Source organism: Nilaparvata lugens, chromosome 11 (genome assembly GCF_014356525.2).
Source record: "Nilaparvata lugens isolate BPH chromosome 11, ASM1435652v1, whole genome shotgun sequence".
Lineage (NCBI taxonomy): Eukaryota > Metazoa > Arthropoda > Insecta > Hemiptera > Delphacidae > Nilaparvata > Nilaparvata lugens.
Genome location: NC_052514.1, coordinates 14,838,055 through 14,862,286, shown reverse-complemented (window position 1 = coordinate 14,862,286; position 24,232 = coordinate 14,838,055). Strand labels below are relative to the sequence as shown.

General features: G+C 34.5%; 1 protein-coding gene across 2 annotated transcripts in view; it reads left to right on the top strand.

Moving 5' to 3' along the window:
• The window catches only part of LOC111047475 (insulin receptor), a 203,590-nt gene extending 180,068 nt beyond the window's left edge, over nt 1-23,522 (top strand). Inside the window, exons 5-7 of one of the 2 annotated variants that reach the window (XM_039437651.1) lie at nt 13,625-13,946; nt 17,861-18,011; nt 19,270-23,522. In XM_039437651.1, coding sequence (XP_039293585.1) covers nt 13,625-13,946; nt 17,861-18,011; nt 19,270-22,608 — 3,812 coding nt within the window. In that variant the 3' untranslated portion in view covers nt 22,609-23,522. The remainder of the gene's footprint in view (nt 1-13,624; nt 13,947-17,860; nt 18,012-19,269) is intronic. The other variant, XM_039437652.1, reaches the window with a different exon arrangement.
• The last annotated feature ends 710 nt before the right edge of the window (nt 23,523-24,232 follow it).

Here is a 24,232-nt window from a genome sequence, read left to right as displayed (position 1 = left end):
AAATTGGAGAAAGTCTTAAATTCTGATTTTGATTTCATTTTTTTCAATTAAAACTATAATTTGATTCACCATAATCGACAAACAATAAAGTATACAAAAATAATTCACAAACCCATGACTTCATTATAATGGATCCCCATTTTTATACATGAATTGGTTAGAATATAGTACAGGGAGCTGTTTTTTTCCAATTATTTATTCATTTATTCATATGCAAATACATTTCAGGTAAAACAACAGGCATTTGCCCAAAACTGCTTCAAACTTTAATTTGAAATAGACAGTCTAAAGGTTATGTTACTTACGTAACATATGATAACTTAATTCGCACACAATTTTGAGTCCACAAAAATGTCGGAATGAACATAATACAGTAGCACAGTATATTATATTATTTAACATTGGTATTCATACCACGAGCTGAAAAGCTCATACCTGAAGAATGGAGGACAATATTTCTTTGTTAACCTGCTTTCTTTTGACACAAAATAATATTAAATTCCTCATTCAAAGTTGCTTTGAGATTTCCCTCAGAAATTGAGAAGAATAAAACATGGAAGCAGCACATCTAATTAATTCCTTTGTATACATTCATCTCTTAGTGAACAATGGATCATAACCATATTATTAGAAGCATTTATTAAAAATAATTCTACGGAGTTTCATTGTAGTAAGTCCTTCGAAATATGGAAAGTCCTACTCGATTCAACATGATAAACTCAATAATAGTATCAATGGATACATTTTTTAGGTTGTATTCTTAACAAAATAGTAGATTTCTTTTCGATTATGCTTTACTTTTTCTAAGAACTAACTCTCTTCGCTTTTATTTCTCAAGATTGTCACATGATCTTGAATGCTTCCACGTATTTAGAGTTTGAATTTTAAGCTGGAAGGACTCTAAGCATAAATTGTCTCTAATTTATCCATTGGATTTGATGAGGACATGAGTTTAATTAAAACTATCAATGAAAGGAACAACTTCTAAATTCATTTATGAGTTTGGAATAAATATATTAATAAGATACATTTTTATCGGTTATATGACTACGATCTAAAAATATTATTACACTGCTGTTTTTTCATATCAACGGATTTCTCCGAAAGCGACTCAATTCCACATTTATATCCGTAGTGGTTTCCATTCAAAAAGGACATCGGAATTTGAGATTATTCTGAGTTCCAGTATTCTGGTTAGGAAAAGAGTTAATAAGATCTTTTGAGATGCAAATATTATTGCCGCAGGAAAATGTTAAGTTTTTCTAGTGGTGGGAAAATTGGAAATTTCTATGGATATTGAGGGCTGTTTTCTAACTCCCGATCTGATTAGAAGTTGTCTCTCCATCTTCAAGAGCGATTGAGAATAAGTTGTCAAAGAATCTAATCAGTTCAAATCAAAAGGAAGTCATTCATAACTCACTATCTCTTCCTTGAATTATTATGAAGAGCATTCGATATCTGAAAGATAAAGTGTATTCAAAGCTACTTTAATAGTCAAGGTGTCCAAGGATATCCCAAGGGTCTGGATCATTTTCATCGTTGTGAATTATTCTTAGATTGTTTAATATAAAATTATTGTTGTTATGGAAAATTGCTCTATATTTGGGAAAACTCTACGATAGTATCAGTGTTCTACATCATGAAGTTATCTTTTCAAAACTTTTGAAATATTTCTACTGAAGTTGTCTTACATTAGCGTTTACCGGAAATTGGTTCTAGTCCTTATTTTATTCACTCAAGTGCTATCTATAATCATTCAAAAAAATGTATAATTTGGAACACAGGCACTGAATTATCAAAAACTTTGAGTGGGCTCAATAATTGTTCGGGTGGCGGTCTGGGGTGCCCCGGAGAATGTTTGTAATTTTGAAATTTTTGCATGCCTGATAGCAACAAAATCTAGGTTTGAGAGGCAGTTAGATCTATTCAGATGATAAAAAATTGGTTTTGTAATGTGATTTTTTGTTTGTTTAGGATCAACTGTCGCTAAAATCTAGTTTTTGTGTTGATGAAAACGGGGGATCTCACCTATCACAGTACTATAGTGAAGCAGGGAACGAAACCAAGGTCTAAAAAAACCTTGATTCATAGACCTTGACGAAATCTCAAAACTAGCTTGGATGATGATTAACAATAAAATAACTCGGTTCTTATTGAACTTATGAAGTTTTTTCAAAGAATTATTCACTTCAATTTCTGTTCAGTTGTATTAGTGCATCCGTCAATGGATGAAATAATGTGGTGGTTTTAATCCATTCAATGATTGAGTAGTAGAGGTTTGAAAGAAGTTCTCTCCCTCATTCCGTCTTCCGCCAATCACTGGTGGAATTTATTGTAAACAGAAATTCCAATCCTTTGATTCAGTCTCTCCTCTCTCGTATCAATTCAATTTCAACGGTGAATCACCACTACTGCTCAAATCCCGTTTCTTGTTTACTCAAAAGTACGTTTCAAACATCAGAAAACACCGCTTCCGTCAATTTGATTGCAATTTCTCTCAGTGTTGAATCATAAAGTTTTATACATCTCTTTGTAACTGACCAACAAGTGCACTCGCTTTATTTGCTTGGCAATGTACCAAGTCTTCCACATGTCACTTTAATTTTATGGTCACTTTCATGGGTGCGATCAAAGCATGTACGCTAATCTGAATGATCGATTATTTTGACATCTTGTACATGTCAACTCTCATTCTCTTTTAGCCTCCCGTCTGTTTATTTTTATCCCCGTTGTTTGCATAGATGAAATACGAGTTTCTCTCTCTTGTAGTAGTAATCGTAGTAAGACTAGTGCACTCCAACACTGTACTTATTTGCTTGAGCTTCCAACGTTTCAACCAAGGTCGTACATTTGCAGTGATTATTCAAAGTATTTTATTATTCAAACTACGTACAGAGTGACGACAATTCACAGTATTTAGCATGTGCTACTATACATATATACTATTCATCATGAACACATACAACGAGTGGAGTTGACATGCGATTTTCTAATGAATCAATCAGTAGCAAAGACCAATAACCGCGTGAGAAATCTGTCTACGACCTTACGATGCAAATTGTGAGTGACTTGTGACGTGTCGTTTACAAGCAAGCATTCAATGTCAATGAAGCCTTGAGTGTGGAAAAATGTTTCACTCAAGGTTGATTTATTACATAGAGCGCATTGAGCGGTGCAGAATATTAATAACGTGCAATATTATTACTTTCATATACTGTATTCATATAATTTATGTGAGGTTGAGTTTGTGGATTACTTGGATTCATCTAGTAAATAGAATTCACATTTTATAAATCCACATTCATATTTATCCTCAAAACAGGTTCTGAGACCACCCAGTCTCCTTATCATTCATCAATGATCAACCTGGATGCATTTTTGCCGTATTTAGTATGTTAGTAATAAATATATACATTCCCCAGCATAGAACTCCAATAAACCAGAGTGCTATTCGGATAGTATCGTTACCTGAAAGATTTCAGATGACCATCAATGATTTAATATTCATTAATAATAATTCATTATTAGAGGCTATTCAATATAATTGAAATAGAATAGAGAAAAATAATGAGACTATTTTTGCATTTGGAGTTGATACAGATGTGATATTTTGAAGAACAAATTGAACCAGTGTTTTCATTTCCAATAGCTGGTATAATCATTACTATACTCCGTACAAAATAACTTTTCACTTGGAGGAATATGAGCGCTTGAATAGCCAGCCTACTCACTAGAAATTGAAGAATGCTGGCCGGTTCAGAACGGAAACATCCGCCGTTATGGAGCTGCAAACATCATATCTCCTGAACGGTAAGGAATTTTGCAATTCTGATTCCAGATTCGTGTTCCACGCATCAAAGACCATAAGATCACGAAGTTTGAGCGATTTTTATTTTTCACAAAAATTAAGAAAAACCATGGACTACGGTATCTAAATGGACTCCATGGACTCTTGACCTGAGAAATGTCGGAGCCAAATTTGGCACCCCCAGCTACTATACAGAGTGAGTTATGAGGCTGCAAACAGAAAATTTGCAAATTTTCAAATGGTCATATCTCCTGAACAGTAAGGAAAATCTGATTCCAGATTCAGATTCGTGTTCCTCGCATCAAAGACCATAAGATCACGAAGTTTGAGCGATTTTTATTCTTTACAAAAATTGAGAAAACCCAAATCGTTAAACACACTGAAACAAAAAGTATCTCAGATTTGGCTGAAATTTCCATCATAGATAAAGCTTGACCTGAGAAATGTCGGAGCCAAATTTGGACCCCCAGCTACTATACAGAATGAGTTATGAAGCTGCAAACATAAAATTTGATACTGCCGTTGTATCCCTACCTCAGTATGCCTTCTCTGCTGCGCATGTCGCTCCCAAGTCAGAAGTAATTTTGTGCGGAGTTTATAATAAACTCTCTGCATCCATTATATGATTGTCTTTTTCATCACAGTTCCAAGTCTTAGATGCTAGTTTGCTTGATGCAACTCCTTCCTAGCCCCAATACAGCTGCAAAGTTTTAGAAATATTGACTTTCAAACTTTTCCCTCTATATACATTTTTTTGAGCATTCAATGTCTGGATTAAATTTCTTCAGGTAATATTAAGAAGGTTTTCCTTATTATTGAAGGAACCCTTATGAATAGTGACAGCTGCAAATCCTATCTTCATTGTACAAAATAAAGGTGGAACATTTATTTCACCACATGTGTATTGACAAGGATAACATTTTAAAACTCAGCCGGAAATGAAGTTTTTCTTGAAAGCCACGAATTGGAATGACAGAGGAAACAAATTATTGCAAAATGTAACGTTTTTTATGCATACTTTAACGGCAGAGTCATGTTAACAACTCAATCAATAAGGTCTAATACATTGGAAGTGTTTGTTACTTATAAAAGTACTTGGTCAAGGTGGATAAGTGCAGCAAAGAAGTTCTACAAAGTAGAGCAGTTGGTGTGGCTTAATTCACCAACAAGAAAAAGGTCAGTAGAAAAACGGCTACTAACTGCAAAAACCCGCTGTGAAAAAGTTAACTAAGGTCTGATTTTAATCTCTTACATCCTACGATAAATTACACTCTTAAGAACAAAAAACTGTGCATACAAAAAGTATTTAGAGCATTCCGGAAATGGTGTCTCTTTTCACAAAGATGTGATTAAAACTTAACAAACATGAAAGGGGATAAATACGGGGCTTTAGGTCGGTTACTCTATGCAGAAAAGAATTAATTCCTGGTTCAGAGTGGAGAGTGTGAATGCAATTCTGCATTGCATGCTTTTTTCTCCTGGAAATATTGTGAGTGTAAATTAATGTTGGCGTGCAATCTTATTACTCACTATAATATATCAATATCAACTTTTTGGTATGGTGAAGGATATCCTGATTTATCTGGGAACTGAGCGATCAAAGTTCCCTTTTAGTACATTTTTTTTATTCACAACATGTGTTAAAATATGAATGTCATTTTTAAGTCAGTATTGATTAACATAATTATGTTGAAATATGTCGCGAATAAAGAGCTTTAAAAAAGGTACTCCGATTTTTATATCAATATGTATATATTTATCTTACAAATTCTTATCATTTGATAAGAATGTATTATAACCTCATAAGGTTTAGATATTTTATGTGTAACAGTTCTATTTTGTTGAGAATGACAGTGACATTGAAGCTTGGATTATGAATATTATAACTCTCTAGGTATATGAGTGATTTGATTAAGATTCAAATTGGAGTTGAATTTTAACATAAGTTGAGTTTGAAAATCATATTGAACATTTACAATCGTATTTTATCAACTTTACATCTTTTACATGTGATTATTTTTGCAACAATGTTTAACTTCCAACTTTCTCCATATAGACCTGCTACACGCATTGTAGTAGTAGTGCATGCATTATTCATTCCGACTCTTCTATTCTTCAACTATGAATTGAAAAAAAGTGAATCAGGCTAATTTCTGTAATAGACGAAATTATTCCCAAGACTCAAATAGTAATCGTAAGATTTCATTCTATACAGCAGTGAGCATCACACCTTAAAAACTTCTCAGTTCTTTCTTAGAGAGAACTAGTTCTTTCTTACAGTAGCCACAGATGCAGCGGCGCTTGAGTTGTTTGCTGTGGAATTTATGATTTTTTCAAAATGAGAACTCTTTTTCAGCTGGAGATTATGATGCGCTTTGGCTAATAACCTCGACTTACCTGTTTGGGAGATTCTTATTCACTTGTACAGCCCTAGGCTACGACTTGCATATAATTGAGTGTGAAGTTAACACTGTATAGATTTATATTTCAGCGGTCAACGATATGTTATGTTATCGCTCTTGACATCTCACTAATGAACTTGTTGCTGAAACTCACTGCAAGCATGTGATACCATATAAGTTATAAAGGTACAACAAATAGGTGGGCTTACATCTAATTGATTTGACTTTACATTTCATGTGTCTCGCTATGTAGGACTGGTTGAGTTCAATATTTGATCCAAATATCTTCAGCTCTGTCTGATGAAGAAGTATCCCTCACAATCAACTCAAGGATAGATTTTTGCAGGTAATTTCATCAAGTACCTTTCTCATCGTCATTAGAAAATTTTTCTCAAGAGCGTAATATTTGTGTGGAAATTCGTCTCCAATTCACTATTATTGAGATATGGTTTTCACTATAACTGTGGAAAATCACTCCAATCCAATACTACTGTATATATTATTATTTGATTGTATTCATTGAATAGACTGAAATCAATGTCCCGCATTATTTATGAACACCACTGAATAGGAAGGAGTATTTATATCAAAACAGGTAACACACCTTTGGAATTCTCTCATGTTTTGAAATAAATGGGATATTGATAAACACCCAGATTCAAAACTGTCAAAAATATTTTATATGTTTAAAACACGTTGGCTGCCATGAGGATCACCGGTGATCCTCAACAATTTTTACTTGTGTGCCGTGAGGATCCACGGTGGATCCTCATGCATCGTTCTGCCTTATTGGGTATAACTTATTCTGGCATGGCAATAATGGCTTGATATTGTACATTGGCACTCAAAGAATATCAAGTAACATTGCTTGTACGCTGCTGCCACCTTGTGGCACTTTTTTGAACATCTATTACAAAATTAGTCTGAACGTATATTTCTGCATGGAAGTGAGGTTAGTAAGATTCTAACAGTGTAAAGTTTATGTGTATGTTATTTTTCATTGTGAAATAGCACTGTTGAATATTATCTTTCGTTGATATTAGTAAGATTCTAACAGTGTAAAGTTTATGTGTATGTTATTTTTCATTGTGAAATAGCACCGTTGAATATTATCTTTCATTGATATTACTCATTGAGCTGTGCACTCATCAACATTCATATATTTCTGCATGGAAGTGAGGTTAGTAAGATTCAAACTGTGTGAAGTTTAAGTGTATGTTATTTTTCATTGTGAAATAGCACTGTTGAATATTATCTTTCATTGATATTACTCATTGAGCTGTGCACTCATCAACATTCATATATTTCTGCCGGAAGTGAGGTTAGTAAGATTCAAACTGTGTAAACTTTTATTTTGATTTTTATTCTGTATTTTGTATTATTCAAGATAATAATAATGTGTACCCATCATCAAAATAATTATTATTGCCTATCCTACATTCAAAAATTGGTCTGAAAACAAATGAGTTCACCGGTGATCCTCATGGCACAGGGATGCTAATGTATGAACTGTGTGCCATGAGGATCACCGGTGAACTCACATTTTCAGCTGATTTGATATTCAAAATCATGTTTTAGCTACATAACACTAATATACAATTTATTTGGAGCACCATACAAGAATTTTTAGTTGTGGCACCTGGGGAATGTCATTTCTTATGCATTGCGGCAGCCAACGTGTTAAGAAATAATAATTCACCAAGAATCATAGAATTATCAGATCATCAATTCAATTAATTAATGACCGCAAATATATTCCAATGAGTCATTTTAGAAATTTTGAATTTTTTGAAAATATTTGTCGTATGATATTTGTTTTGATAATAATAGATGGATTTTCAGTATATTTTCCAGAGAAACATTCTACTTTATCTTATTACCGTAGAACTCCAAGTGTCCGAACTCCGGCTTTCCGAATCACTTTCAGAAAAAAATTGTCCAAAAAAAGTCTATCCAAAGTGCGCTATTATTCTTCCTCCCGCGAAGCCAGTGTTTGCGCGTTCGCTCACTATTGTCCTTCCCTCCGCGAAGTCAGTGTAGGTTAAACACGTGGTATATTGTTTAAAAAACAATGATTTTCATTTCTAAACTTGTACATAAGTACATTTTATTTATATTTAAAACATGTTTCTTTCATTTAATTCAATAAAAAATAGTGCAATAACAAATCTCCAATGGCAATTAGAAAAAAAGTCCCGGTCCCCATTAATTCGGATGATTGGAGTTCTACCGTATTATTATTCAATAATGCTACCTTTAATCCGTTATAATTTTTTTTACACTTAACAACATACAGTATATCAAAATCGTCGATCAAATAATTCGAAGCACACTCTAATAAGTCATCAATGAATGGAAATTATCGAATGACATCTGCTGCTGACATTTCCTAGCAATCGCCTACAGACTTCTCCGATTTGTATATTCAGTCTCATTAGACAAACTCCACCCTGAAGAGGTATATTATTAGTCTACAATTCTCATAGCCCACGTTGTGTATACTGATTTGTAAGAAGTTTTTGTAAGAAACTGGCTACACCTTACCCAACTCTGTAATGGTACAAGCTTCCCACCTACATACTTTATGGTTTATTTGTTGATGCACAACATTCTTCGCAAAGCTGAACAGACTTCACTCAAAGTTATTTAATCGATCTACTTAATTGTAAGCGATTACCTCGTTATCTCATCGGTCGTCCTTGATCTTGAGATGCGTGTAAACTCTGCAAACCAAGTTCACCTTGGAAGGTAAACGGCTTAGCTTAGAATCCCCCTGCAGTTGTGCAGGTTCAGGATCTTGATAATAAATCTGGATTTAGCGGCGGCGAAAGTGGAAGGATGCAATTTCTGTGCTCTGCCAGCTATCATCCGGTATTCTTATCTTTGACAATGATAAAAGAGGACAATCTTATGGCATTTTACATGGTTGCACACATTGTCATGTTAATGGGTGATACAGACTGAGTAAAGGAGAACAGGAATCTGGAGAGTAGGAAAGAAATAAGATTAATCAAACACTAGAACTGGCTGGTAAGAAGTGAGAAAATAATGCTTGGTAGGTGGTCGCTGACCAGCTACAAGTAACTTTGACACATTGGATTGCCCACGCTATATGCAAAATACTTGTAGTGAGCATATCTTGTTGAAAACCTTATGGGGACCATTTGATTAATTACTGGACAAGTCTTGAAAAATGTAGTCAATAAATTGCTTTCTTTGTGTCAACTTATCTTATTACATTAGAAGTAATGTGAAGACAGTTTCAATGCAAGATATCGTGTCAACTCATAATTTATCTTCTCAATAAAATAATAAACAATAATCATTTTTTATAGGACGTGATATAAAGCTGATTATTTCAACATTTTTATTCATATTTTCAACATTATTTCTGATAGGATAAATAATATCAATGTGTTTTGTTGATAATATTCTGATAACCATGTGAACTGTATTATCCATTCTATTTATTTATTTATTCAGTCATATACAGTAATTACACATAATGTGAGAAGGCACAACAGGCTTATGCCCAGAACTGTCCCTTCTCAATTTTTTACTACAAGTCCAAATTAAATTGTAGGTAAGCTACTATCACTTAAATTAAAATAATTTTGTGCACATTTTCCCAATAATTGACGTTGATATCATTTTCTTCTGCAGATGTGAATAGTAACGATATTTCGTGCATATAAATATATACTAAACATAAACTCGTTATCCATCCTCCTTACTTCATTTCCCATGAAATATATGAGGAAGGTGAAACTCTCTAGAGCTGAAAATCTGAATTCTTGAAGGTTGTAAGCATATCTCTGGTAGGTATTCTGATACCATTCAAATTGTCTAAAAAACCATAAAGTTCCAGTTGTTTTTGTATTAATAAACTTTTTACAAATTAGACTAAAAACGTGACATCTGCAACTGTAGAGAAACAAACTCCTGCTTTTGATCAAATAGTGAAATTGGAGATTGGAGACATTCCCAGGCATCAACTATTCATGACTCACTCAGACCGCTGATTAATAAGTGAATTGTTTCAACTGCTCTGCCTACCAAGCCGCTGACTCTCAAACCGCATAACAATTTCTCATTCAAAAGTCAGCAGTTCGCTCCCGCTGTTCTATCATTGTCTGCCCATTTCAGTTGGTACAATTCCGCACTTAATTTGCGCGATAAATCTGTCTGGGATAATATTGGCGCAGTTTGCTGCAATTCTTGGCACAAGCTGCTAGCAGACATGCCGCGCCATTTCACTGGCAAGCTAAGAGCAGACACGTTCATTCTAGTAGACTCTAGCAACTACTTTACTCACTTTTCCCACGGCTTCTACTATAATGAATGCGTGGTTTGTTCCGAGGATTCATTGAATTTCCACTGCAGTTTGAAGTCATTATTTCCTAAGAGGCTGATGTCCTCGTTTATGGAACTCGGATGCAGTTGAAAATATGCCAGATTTGATTTTGTTAGAAGTCTGGGGGAAGTTTATGAGTTTGCGTAGAGATAGCCTACTCTACACCATAGAGTGAAGATACTGTTCAACTTTGTCCTATTTATTTGTCTCTGTCTATACGCAATCGAAAAATCTTGAAGCATTCATCTTCTGCTGATATTAAGAATTTGTGTAGCCTTGAAACAATTGTATCTAATGAATGAATCATTCAGCTTAAACATGCCTTTGGAATAATAATTCATCTACTGCATATTGGATGATTTGGCTTTTTTCCAAATTTGATTGTAACTAGAGCACTCAGCTCTCTCGAAAAGTATCCAATATAGGTTACAAACATTAATTGTCGACGAAATTCTAAAGAATGAATAGTTTAAAAAGGCTACAGGCTAACCATCACAAAAAGCTGGGTAATGTCATAATTATCCCCATTTGAAGCATGACTGACCGACCATATGGCCATAAAATCAGTATTAGATACAACAGTAATGTCACGTGTACGGTATTCGAGTGTTTGGAGATGTATTTATTACTAGCTGGCTCGGCGAACTTCGTACCGCCAAATAGTTAATGCATCTCATGACAAACTTTAGTTTGATACACACCTGAGGAGGCTCGATGCGGCATTTTGCATCCAGGTGCTTCTTGCTTATTGGTTTGAATTGAAGAACTCACACACACTGAATCGGGCATGGCGTGGAACGGTACGATAAGGCAATCTCCATAAGAAGAACACTTTGTATCACCAAGCCGCGCCTCCTCAGGTGTGCTTAGCCTTAGCTCAATCTGGTGCACTGTATTTTTATAAAAAATATTCAACAATCAGTATTTACATTTATATCTCAATATGGACTTCCTATGTGCTTAGTTAGTTGAGCAGCAGTTTGCATTTTTAGATATAGTTGAATGCAGCTTGCTGGGAAATTGAATAGTATATCTCTTCTGCTGATTTTCCCGTGCATATTGTTAATTTCGAGTTCTACGACCCAAGTTTGGACGTCGTTCGTACCGCGGCATTATTATTAGAATTGAAATTTTGTGTATCAGTAGAAAGGAAATAGAAAAACAGATCTACCGACGGCTGTTAGATGACGCAATGATTATAACAGCTGATTTTTATTTCTGTGTGTGGCCAGCTCACAAATCTTCTCCCATAAGGATTACATGTAAACTTTGAAGGACCGTAGGAAAGAGCTCTGAAGTCGGATCATAAATTTGATAGGCCATGAACCTGCTCCTGAACATAACAAACACAACTAAAAAAAAACATCAAATTCGGTGCACACATAAAAAGTTATTGAATGTCAAAATTTGAGGCTCAATTTTTATTTATATAGATCATTCAAAAAATATTGACTCTTATCTACTCATATTTCAAACTAGATTTAAGAAGGTTCTACATTGAACTGAATATCGTCGATTGCGGTCAGTTGCATTTATATTCGATTAAAATATTCCCCAAAAGATGCTCAGAAACTATTACTCGTGTATTACATTGTAATTCACTGTCAATCTGAAGTACAGTACTCTCAACTGATAGGCCTATACTGTGGTCTGTGGTTTCACTCTCATTGTAGGACTTGTTTTTGTGGTTTTCAAATTTCTCATAAAGTTACTAGTTATAACAGATACTGATTTTTGGTTTCTGACATGTAATACGATTTAAAAACATTATTTTCTTGTACAGACTATTTCGCAAGTTGTTATTGAATGTTAAAAAATTGAATTCCATTGTTACTTTTCCCAGCGTAGCATTGCAACAATAATCTCTCTGATTGTGTTGTTCAGTTTGAAAATTATTATATATCTCTGTTTACTTGTCATTCTATTGTTTCATTTGAATTAAAGATATTAGACATCTTCACTGGACTTCAGTGATTCAGTGTAAGATAGGTAGACTTCTATTGTCTTCCTTCACAAGATAAGCAAAGATTATCATTCCTTACTCCTTGTGCTTCTTACCCCCAAGTAATTTACAAGGATTGTTGTATCACTTGAAAAACTTTTATGATTAGAAAAGTTTCTTTTCCGAATATTAATCTTTCAACCAGGAGAGTCAAGGTTACTTGGAAGCTGGGAAGCACTCTCTCTCTCTCTCTCCATCTATTGAAATATTGCAATTTTCCACAGATAAAACTATCGCAACAAAGCCATTGTAATCTAGTGATGGGAGGACAGCTTGATTCACTGAATAGATCAGATACTGTAAATTTGTTTTCCCCAGTTAATGTGAGTAAAGGTGACATTCCATTTAGGCTTCTGCAGAAGAAATTATGATAAGTTGTCACAACTTTGTTTCTTGAAAAGAAGTCAACAATAACAAAGAATCCTCAATCTTTCAGTCTTAGCAGGGAAAACTACTATAATAGCAGTAGAACTGCAATAGAACTGCAGTAGAAAACTACTAAAACTGCTGTATTCTGTGGTCTTAGTATGACTGTATTCTGTGGTGGTTAGTCAGACTGTAATAATTTCTGGATAATAAAACATAACTGTTCAAAATAATTAAAAATCCTGGTCTGAATACTGTATCTGAATACTTTTTATCACAATATTTGCCAAAAAAATCTAAAAATCTTTGTATTTTTGCCAAAAAAATCCGGAGAAATTAATAGAAAAACAAGAAGAATTAATTATCTATTCTCAAGTTGTAGTAATACTGTACTGGTAGTAATTTCTGGAAAATAAATCAACAAACGAGAAAACCATCAATTCTCACTTTGTAGTAAGGCTGTAGTTGTTTCTGGTGAATGAATCAACAAAAAATAATAAAAAAAATAATCAATCCTCACAATGTAGTAAACGAGTAGGCCTAATTTCTAGAAAATATATATCAAAAAACAAATTAAATTTGAAACTTTATATTTCTATACTAAAGTATTTGATTTTCTATTTCTATACTTTCTATACTAAAGTTGAATAGAAATTACTAATCCCATTTATTTTTCATTTCTGTTTTTGCAGAACTATGCTACGTGAACTCGGTGGACTGGCTGTCGCTGTCGGAGATGGGCTGGTGGATAGAGCACAACAAATCACCCGAGCTTTGCGGCAGATGTCCGGCGAATTGCAAGCACTGCTGGAACGCCAAACGGTGCCAACTGACGCAGCAGGGTGACGGAGCACAATTGTCCGACACCGGAGTGACCGTCGCCGGCCAGTTGCCCGAAAAGTGTCACCCGCTGTGTCTGGGTGGCTGCTACGGTCCCTCGGCACACGAGTGTGTCGCCTGTCGCGGAGTCTTCACGCCGGACAACATGTGTGTCCGACAGTGTCCTCCTGGCACGTGAGTCATACAAACTACATTATTTTGTTTGGAACTTTGAGGCCCGGTTGCACAAACACATGTTAAAACTGCATTCATTCGAGAGACCTACAGAGCCACAAGTGTGGATGCAATTAGCGATTTTCGGAGGATAATACCGTTTAAAGTTAGAATGTACTGTATGTGGTTTCCACATTGGATTAAACCAAGCCAACAAACATGTAACATTTCGAAGACTCAAGACTGTGAAACATAGAATTTAAGTCTCTATGAGACTCTCTGCGCTACTTCCATAATAAAAGAACTTATTCCAATCCAGAATTAATATCAAAATACAGTACGTCATATGAAGAAGATTACACAGTTTTCTGTACATTACGTAAGTAAAATGTAAGATATAATATCAACTGTTAAATCTCAATTTGAAATACAATAATGTATTTATGGATAATCATGAGTTAACACTGGATGGAACATAACAACTTATTATAAGTATTATTTTTAATGGCACATCCATTGATAACACAGTTGAATTGCTACTTCAAATTATCAAATCTCTTTAATAATATTCAAGCGTTTTGTGGCAGAGAGAGCCTTGCACTCTGTCCTTACAATAAATGCTATATTAAATAGATTGCTTAATCAATATATTTCTACAAATGCTTGAATTGACTCATTCAAGTTATTGTACAAAGAGGCATTATGAGAATCATTGCACAGAAAGCAGCTATTACAATATAAGTATTATTAATCTTAGTAATTCATTCCTGACTAATTCAATTTACTGTTCTAGCAGCGATTACAATACAATAAATAATCACTCATTGACAAAGAAAGAATCCGAGCAATAGGGTTTTCACCGTAAATTCGAGTAAGCTCAAAAAAATTGAGTATGAAGCAAAGCACAATCTTGCCTGAGAAGGATAGAAAAGTTCGGAATTGGACTGAAGATTGAATTATAAAAGCTGGAGCAGAGGAATGAGGAAGGAAAAAATTAAAGAGGTAGCTTTTTCCAACAAAGGAGTGAGTACCTTGCGCTAGAAAAGATGGCTGTTGAATACAGGATTAACAACGAAAGGAATGGGAGTTTTCTCAATAGAGTTATTGGTTTTGTACTTGCACTGATTTCCAAGGTGGAAACTTCTTCTGCGTTATGACAACAGCTGGATTGTAGGAAACTAAGGTTTGAGTTAGGAGAAAAGACTCTTATAAGATAAATCAGGCTAAATTATGGAGAGGTATTGTTCTGAGCTTCAAATGTTGACCAGTAATTAGGCTAAGTGGTGGAATAGGAATAAAGCCTGAGCATGAAGTGAGACGTAGTAAAATTACAGTTTCTGAATTTTTCTACTGGAATGGAGGAGACTGTGGAATCTTTTCTCCAAAATAATAAATAAATCATCCTCCTCACTATAACTTTAGGAGAACAATTATTGTGAAATGATTTATTCATAATAGTACATTACATCCCGTTTTGAAAGGTTCATATTCTTATTCTGAAGCCCAGAATAAGAATATGTACCAGGCTTGAGAAATTTATATACGAAAGCAGTATCATAGAGAAACAATAGCATAAGTAGATAAGTAGGTATAGGGCGTTAATGTCGCAACTTTTACTGTTATCTCAAGCCGATTATTGTCGATTTTTACTGTTTTGTTGGGGTGAGAGTGTATGAACGGCACAATATGAGAGACTACCAGTGACACACAGCTTCACGGAAAAGAATTACATGAACTATCGGCTTGAGATAACAGTAAAAGTTGCGACATAAACGCCCTATACCATGGGATAATCTACTTACGCTATTGTTTCTCTATGGCAGTATCTTCTCATATATGCTATAAGTAGATGATAACGAGAGTCAACATCGACATAGAATATCATCAGCGCAAGAAAACCACTCTGAATTTTAAAACCTCCATCTACCAACCAACGTCGAGAACAAGTTTCAACATTCGATTACTCATTATAGTCTAAACTTGAGTAATAGCAGTCGAGTAATTAGTAACTCTATAAAAGTTCCAACCAATGTACTTAGAATACTTGTATTATTTTTTGCTCGAACTACAAAACTCTCATCTACCTAATTAGTTGGCCTACACGTATAAAGCAAGTTTCAATGATCTTTAACTTCCACTTTCCACTTCCAATAGAACTTCTCAGTGAATGCTGCTTGTATTATGACTTTCCGTTGATTTTATCTAATTCCATTTCACAAGAGTACATTGCAGTGATAAACGTGCTAGATTAAGGTATTTGAATTAAATTGATATAAGGGTGAGAACCGTTCATTGGCCGAGCTTTTAATGAGTTCTATTGATTGTATCGTACGTAGAAGTATAGACGGAGTTAAGTTCGTTCAAAGTTGAGAAGGACAAGAAGTATAGATGGAGTTAAGTTCGTTCAAAGTTGGGAAGGAACAAGAAGAAAGTGCAAGATCAGTTACATTACCGCTTTTATCTCTCAAACGCTTCCAGCTATTGGATTATAAATTATGGCTGTGATTTTACTAGAAAATGCATGTTACTGATGTAAGCTGCAGCTCAATGCGATTAACTACATTTAATTGGATTCAGCTACAAGAAAATGCAGAATTCCCTTCTCATTGGAGACAATTTGATTATTCATTTTATAACTCTGTAACGATTACAAAACACACCACAACTCAACTACATAGACTAGAATTTTTTTCATCATTCTTATAAATATCCGAGAACTTGATACAACTAGAATAAACATAACTCATGAAGACATCGATTCCCGATAAACAAACTCCGTCATTCATGAATACGATGATATTCCATCTTCGTACTAGAAATAACGTAAGTTACTTCTTCGATCAATTCAGTTCAAGCAGAGATACAGAAGAATTTTTTGAATGATTTGAGAGGAAGCCAATGAAACTCGATTAATTTATTTATATTGGTAAACAAAGCACAGTCGACCCTGACCTCGATAGTTCCTGTCTTGATCATCCAGCAGACTGTCTGTCATTGCTCTCTGGACAAAGAATAAAAAACAGCGCCATAAATTCAAGGTTTGTTTGGATGTGCTCCCTCTTTCTTGCTCCTCTATTCGGAGTGCTATTTCCATTTCATAGAGTAGTCCTCTTTGCGCAACATAGACCGCATCTTAATTAGCACCTTATGCGCATGCGCGAAGTGTGAGCGGGAATATTTTCAAGATGAAAGGGATATTTCGGCTACGTTTATTTGTGTGGAGAGAAACTTTACTACTACAACTCACGCATGTTGTCTCTCTCACTTTATCTCTCTCTTGCAATGCGGGTTCATTCATCTCTATCAGCTATGTGTCTGTTGTTCCAATAGTTACTGTTATATCCGCTGGGTGGCGCCAGTTGATGGTTGATGTGTGAGGAAATTGAAAGCGGCAAAGAGCTCCATCATTCAAATTGACGCGCAATACAAATGTTATTTTCGAAATAGAATATCTACTGTTCAATGTAGTAAATATGTAAGGGATGTAAACGAATGCTTGGTAAATGTGGAATACGACTTGAATTTCTACAAATAAATAGGCCGAATGTATATGTATTAGAATATTTTATTGTAAAAAAACAAAGTTGTATTTTCGTCTAGTTTAAATTTATTATACTTTTGTACAGTACTGCAGTATCGTGTTGAAACCAACACATTGTCATCTTCAGCTGCATATACGATTGTAATTGATTCAGAACATAAATATCAATCAATCCAATTCACGAGTTCACGTCCAATATATTTGAATTCTAATAGAATCAGTACCCTTTTCTCCAAAGATGTTACTCACATCATATTCTATAAGTATTCTATGATAAATCACTGATACAGTTTCTATCGGATCACCCACTTTCTTGACAAATATTATAATTCAATGTTGTATGTGTTGTATCTTTTGTGATAATGAATATTCACTTCCTTTATTTTCGTTACAGAGTGAAATGGCTGGAAAGAAGATGCATCTACACTGAGACCTGTCAAAATCATACAACTGCTGATCCCAACATAATCAAGAACAACAACGACACCAACTTCTTCGTGTTCAATGGCTCTTGTGTTCATGAATGTCCTGAAGGTTTCGAAAAGGTAATTTATTAATCTGCTCAGTGAAATTGAGTTATTCGAACATCATACCGTAGCAACATCTTTGGATATTGTTTATTGTGTAGAGCTACTAAGAATTCTTTCATTGAGAATTTTTACTCAATTGCCATATCTACAGAATAATGGTCTTATTCAAACCCAAAGAGTATAAGATGTATAATAAATAGAATTATCCTATACTCTCTGCTCAAACCACATAAATTGTTTGTCCTAATCATAAAAAATGATATGTTAGAGTTAGATGATAGCAGGTACTATTGGAAACTCACTGTATCTTGTTTCACTCTAATACTAGCTAATCTATTTAATAGGACTTAATTTATAAGGTCGGCAAAAAAATCGTACCTCCAAAGTCGATGTGTTTAGCTAGCCTAACTGATGGTGATGTTTACCATTATCTATAGGCTATGTATTGCATTACAGTACATGTTGGAAAACAAACCTTTTTTCAAATGTCATTATTGATTAATGGCTTCCATAAACAGAGATCATCATTGATATTGAGCTGGAATAATGCAATTAATATCATTTCTAGAAATAAACTGATCTCGATCAATCATATTGGACCGTGTTGCAATTGGAGTTATTAGGTGTGTTCGTGGACTGAATACAGTTTATTTGTAAACGACATGTCAATTTTAATAGAAATTTTCAATAAAAATGTAATGCATCATAATTGTTGCTTAGTAGAATGGTTGGAGAAAGATTAAAGAAGAAATTAAGATGTTGTCTACTAATTCATGGAGTTCAGATTTATTTCTGTATCAATACAGCAGCAAAGAATTGCAATATAATTTCTCGAAATTATATATTTTCATTCGATTGTAAGTGAATATAAAAAGGTGGACGGTCGTAGTTTTTTAAAATAAGTTTTTCTATTACCCAATTGTAATATTAAAAATGCATATTCTATTCGCAAAAAATCGCCAATCTATTACTATTTGAAGCTGTTGATTTTATAGTTCTCTACTGAGAAATCAGCAATTTTCATTAACTTTAGTTCAACAAATCGATGAAATTGACAAGAAATGAAGGTAAAAATAAAGCTTCTTATAACTTCATTTCAACAAATCAATGAAGTTTATAAGACATGAAAATAAGGTATCTCAATTTTCTAGTATGAATCTTTGTATTTTCTTCAATGTTAAACACATTCTTGCTCACGAATTGGATGAGAAGACCTCTGAAATGGATTATTTCATTGTGTGACATGATTGATAGGATTAATGTTTGTTTGCAGGGACCCAATGGATGCAGACAATGCACGTCCAGTCACTGTCGCAAAACGTGCGAGGGTCAGGTCGTCGATTCGCTATCAGCTGCTCAGAATCTCACCGGTTGCACTCACATTGTCGGATCGTTAATCATCAGCCTCAAAACAGGATCAGACAAGTTCATACAGCCAGAACTCCAGCAGAGTTTGGGCTCGATTCAAGAGATTGATGGCTCACTGAAAATTGTAAGAACATTTCCTCTGGTGTCTTTGAACTTCCTCAGGAATTTGCGGATTATCCACGGCAAGAAGCTTCTTTTCAATGATAACAAGTCTTTTGTTGTAGCTGAAAATCACAATCTACAAGAGCTGTGGGACTGGAACCAACGTCCCTCTCGACTCCAAATACTCAACGGATCTGTTTTTTTCCACTACAATCCAAAACTTTGTCTGTCGCTGATTAAAAGCTTCATCAAGGAAATCAACTTCACGAAAACCATCGGTCTGCTCGATATTTCCGAAGAATCCAACGGAGACAAATTTCCGTGTAAAACTGTCAACTTGAACGTGAGGGTGCTGAAACGATATAATGAGAGTGTTGAGTTGTACATTGAAAAGCCGAAAGACAAAGAAATGTTCTCCAGATACATATTGTACTACGTCAAGTCTCCTTTCCAGAATATATCCTATGAAGAACCTGATGATTGTGGAGACTATGGTTGGAAGACTAAAGATATTTCATCCGATTGGAAGCTTGATGAGCCACATAACATCACCTACCCCATAACACAGTTGGAACCCAATACTCAGTATGCATTCTATGTGAAAACTTACACTATTGACAGTTTCGCTCTGAAAAGTGGTGTCCAGTACTTCAGAACATTGCCGTCAAAACCCACCTTCCCCACCAAACTGATAGCAACATCAGAGTCCAGCTCAAGTATCACCTTGAAATGGAATCCACCTTCGATTGCCAATGGAAAACTTGAAAAATATATTGTACATGGCTACAAACAGAAAATGGATATGGCATTCTATCTTAATCGAGACTTCTGTATCTATCCTCTACAGTATCGTGAGGTAGTGATAACTACACCTACGGTTCTGCCAGAGGTAAATCAGACCACGGAATTCAATGAGACCGCTATCTCCAAATACAAAGACGAGAGTGAAAAATGCGTTTGTGAAGAAAAAGTTAAGGTGGAGGCAATCAAATCGAAACAAACTCACGATAATGATGATTTGCAAATGTTTTGTGATAATTCCAGAAGTTATATGTATCTCCCAAACAGAGCTCTAGATATTGATAAAGGATTTGAGTGTGAAAAATCGTTTTTTGCTGCACTGTATGAAAGGCCTTTCGGTAATGAAGGAATGCGGTATAATTATGATAATATCGACATACAAGGCTCATCTCAATCTAATGCGGATCAAAAGTCAATAAATACTCAAGACAATGAAACACACGATAGAAGTATAGGTATTGTGGATCAATTATCAGAGGCAGATGAATTTGTTATAGATGACAATGGTCAAATAGCACGGTTCTTTCTGCATATACCAGGGAATATGACTGAAACCAAAGTGGAAAATTTGCCATACTTCTCAGAGTACACAATTGAAGTTCGAGCTTGTAGAGAGATTGACTCTGAAGAGCCATTAGAATCTAGAACTCTAGCTTCACGATGTAGTTTTTCCTCCATCACAACACATAGGACTCAACAAAATAAAACTGCTGATTTCATTCCTTTTGTAAAACACAAAATCTTCAACAAAACTACAGCTATGTTCAGATGGGGCAAACCTGCAAATCCAAATGGTATAATTGTGAGCTACAGCTTTGAATACAGATCGATTGATAGAAGTTCCTCCTTGCATCAAACAATATGTGTCAGCATTGAAGAATACAATAATAATGGCAAGAAAGGTTACAACTATAAATTGGAGAACATACCAAGAGGGAAATATGCTTACAGGATAAGAGCCTTGTCTATGGCTAGTGAAGGAGAGTATTCAGAATCTTCATACTTTGAAATAGAGGAAGAATTCTCATTCTCATTCAAATTGATTTTTGCTGTTTGTTTCATAATGATGACTGTTTTTATGATAATCTGTAGTCTGTACTACTGGCGTAAGAAGCCTGTAGTGATGTTCCCAGATGTCAATCCAGAATACCAGAGTATCTACAACTGCAGATATGTGGAGGATGAGTGGGAGCTGTGCAGGGAGAATGTTGAGATTGTGAAAGAACTCGGTAAGGGAACGTTTGGTATGGTATATGAAGGCATTCTGAAACCTAACAATGTACCATGTGCTATCAAAACAGTCTCAGCCAGGCAGAATGAAAGTGAATATTTCGATTTCCTGCTTGAAGCATCAATAATGAAATCTTTCAGTGAATCGAATCATATAATAAGACTTCTGGGTGTTGTAAGTCGCGGTACTCCTCCATTGGTAGTCATGGAGCTGATGGCTTTGGGGGATTTGAAGATGTTTTTAAGATCAACCAGAGATTCGAGTTTGAGACCACCTCCTACTGGCAGAACTGTACTGCACATGGCTGCACAGATTGCTGATGGCATGGCGTATTTGGAATCCAAGAAGTTCGTCCACCGTGATTTGGCAGCTAGGAATTGTATGGTTGCTGACGATCTGACAGTGAAAATTGGAGATTTTGGTATGACAAGGGATATTTATGAGACAGACTACTATCGGAAAGGTACCAAGGGACTTCTACCCATCAGATGGATGGCGCCAGAGAGCTGTTATGATGGCATATTTTCTAGTCACTCAGATGTATGGAGCTATGGTGTTGTCTTGTGGGAGATATCAACTCTTGCCGAACAGCCTTACCAAGGAAAATCCAACGAAGAAGTCTTAGCCTACGTACTTGCAGGAAATTCTCTTCAGGCACCTCTATTCTGTCCAGAAGTCATCAAACCCATCATGTTGTCTTGTTGGAATTTCAGACCCACTAAACGACCCTCGTTCCTTCAAATTGTCAACACACTTGAGCCACACACCAACGACTATTTCAAAACGGTGTCATTCTTTCACAGCACTGAAGCTATTGAGTTGAGGAAGAATCTGAAAATGTATGATTACCACAATCTCAATAAAATGCTTCTTTTGTCCACCCTCTTGAATAATGAGGACACCAATGAGGCCAACTCAAGTTCTAGTCATGACTCTCCAAGCTCTTCACACTCAAACCTCAACAATGGATCACAACATAATTATTGCACTGATGATAAAGATGATAATTATGTAACTGGTACTAATTCGCCTGCTGTCATCACAGAGAACAATGACTGTTCGAAGAATCGACGTTTACTAACGAATGGACAAGCACACTTGACTAGATAGACTGACAAGTAACTTTAAAAAGCACCACAAGACTGATAAATTTTAAGATTTCAATGAAACTTGGGAGCATAACGTTAGTTTTATGAGGGTTCATATAGAAAGTTTCATGACAACATAAAAACAACTTTCGAAATCGTATGTCCATTGATGTAGGGATTGGTGAATAATCCAAAAATCAGTATCACAGTAATCACAGTATCAAAATATCAGTGAAACATCAGGCCTCAAGTCTCCTCGAAAAATTGCATTTCTGAAGAGGAATTGATTCACATGTGATACTGATACTCTTGACTCAAGTCAACCAAAGATCTGAAGTAATCAAAATAAGTGATTTTAATTTAGTATTTTTACAATTTTCCATGCTTTATAAAGTAATACCAATCATCGAACTTCAGGATAATTTTAAAGTTTTTGAACAAAATATAGCAAATTAATTAGACATTTTCTAGTGACTATGAATGATTTTCTTATTAGAGTGGAGGAAAGGATACTCCCCAGGATGATTCTTTTTTTAATATATTTTTAATTTTCCTAAATTTTTGTGTAGACTAACTACCATTATTTTATTACATTGCGGTAAACATGTTGACTTGGAAATAAGATTTCAAGATCTTAACATATTTTATTCTATTATAAAAAATCATTTGCTTTTTAAATCATTTCTCCATATTTCTCTCGTTTTCAGTCCCAATGTTGATAATCTTTTCACAAAATAAACATCACAATAGTATTAATACTTAAATCTGATAAATAGATGAAAACCGTTGAATATACAAGAGTATTAATCACAGTATGAATGGATTTGTTTATAATTTATTAATCAAATGCAATTTATAAAATATGTTACAGTTCAGATACAACAAGCTCCTTAATCTTCTATTCCACAACATTTACATCATCATTCACTCAATCAAGAAAAAAAGAACTATAATTTCCATTTGCAATACAATAATTATTGTTATGAAATGTTGATTTAATTGATTTTATTTATTTGTTTGTTAACACACCAAATCTACCTGAAAGATTTTTCATGAATAAATTATTGGAGTAAAATTTAATAGAATACCGTTTTGTCAAATTTCAATAATAATATTACAGATTACTTCAATGATTGTGTTCAATTCCGAACAAAATAATTGATTTTTGAGTTCCAAGTTGATAGAGTTGTATGCAACTATTATAAATTTAATGTTTATTGATCTGCCTTTTAAGAAGAGCTGAAAGAGCATGCTTTTTGCAGGATTATTTTCATACTCTTTATTTTATGAAACAATGAAATTAATATTATTAATATAGGTTCAATCCCAGCTAGAATGTAAATATTTACCAGTAGATATAGCTCTGTTGTATTATAAGAAACTGTGTTCAATGTTAATATTATGAAGTCAATTTTGAATATATATATACTATAAACGCTATCATAATGAACTGTATATTGACTGAACGGTTTACTCATGAACGGTTAAGAGTTGGCAAAATGATCCAGTTTGGAATAAAATATTATATGATAATTACTCAAACATCTTTCACTATGAAAATAATTAGCAAATATGATATAATACATTCACAATAGATTTCAAAATTATAAGGATCTACTCGTACTTCATAATCAACTAGTCAACTA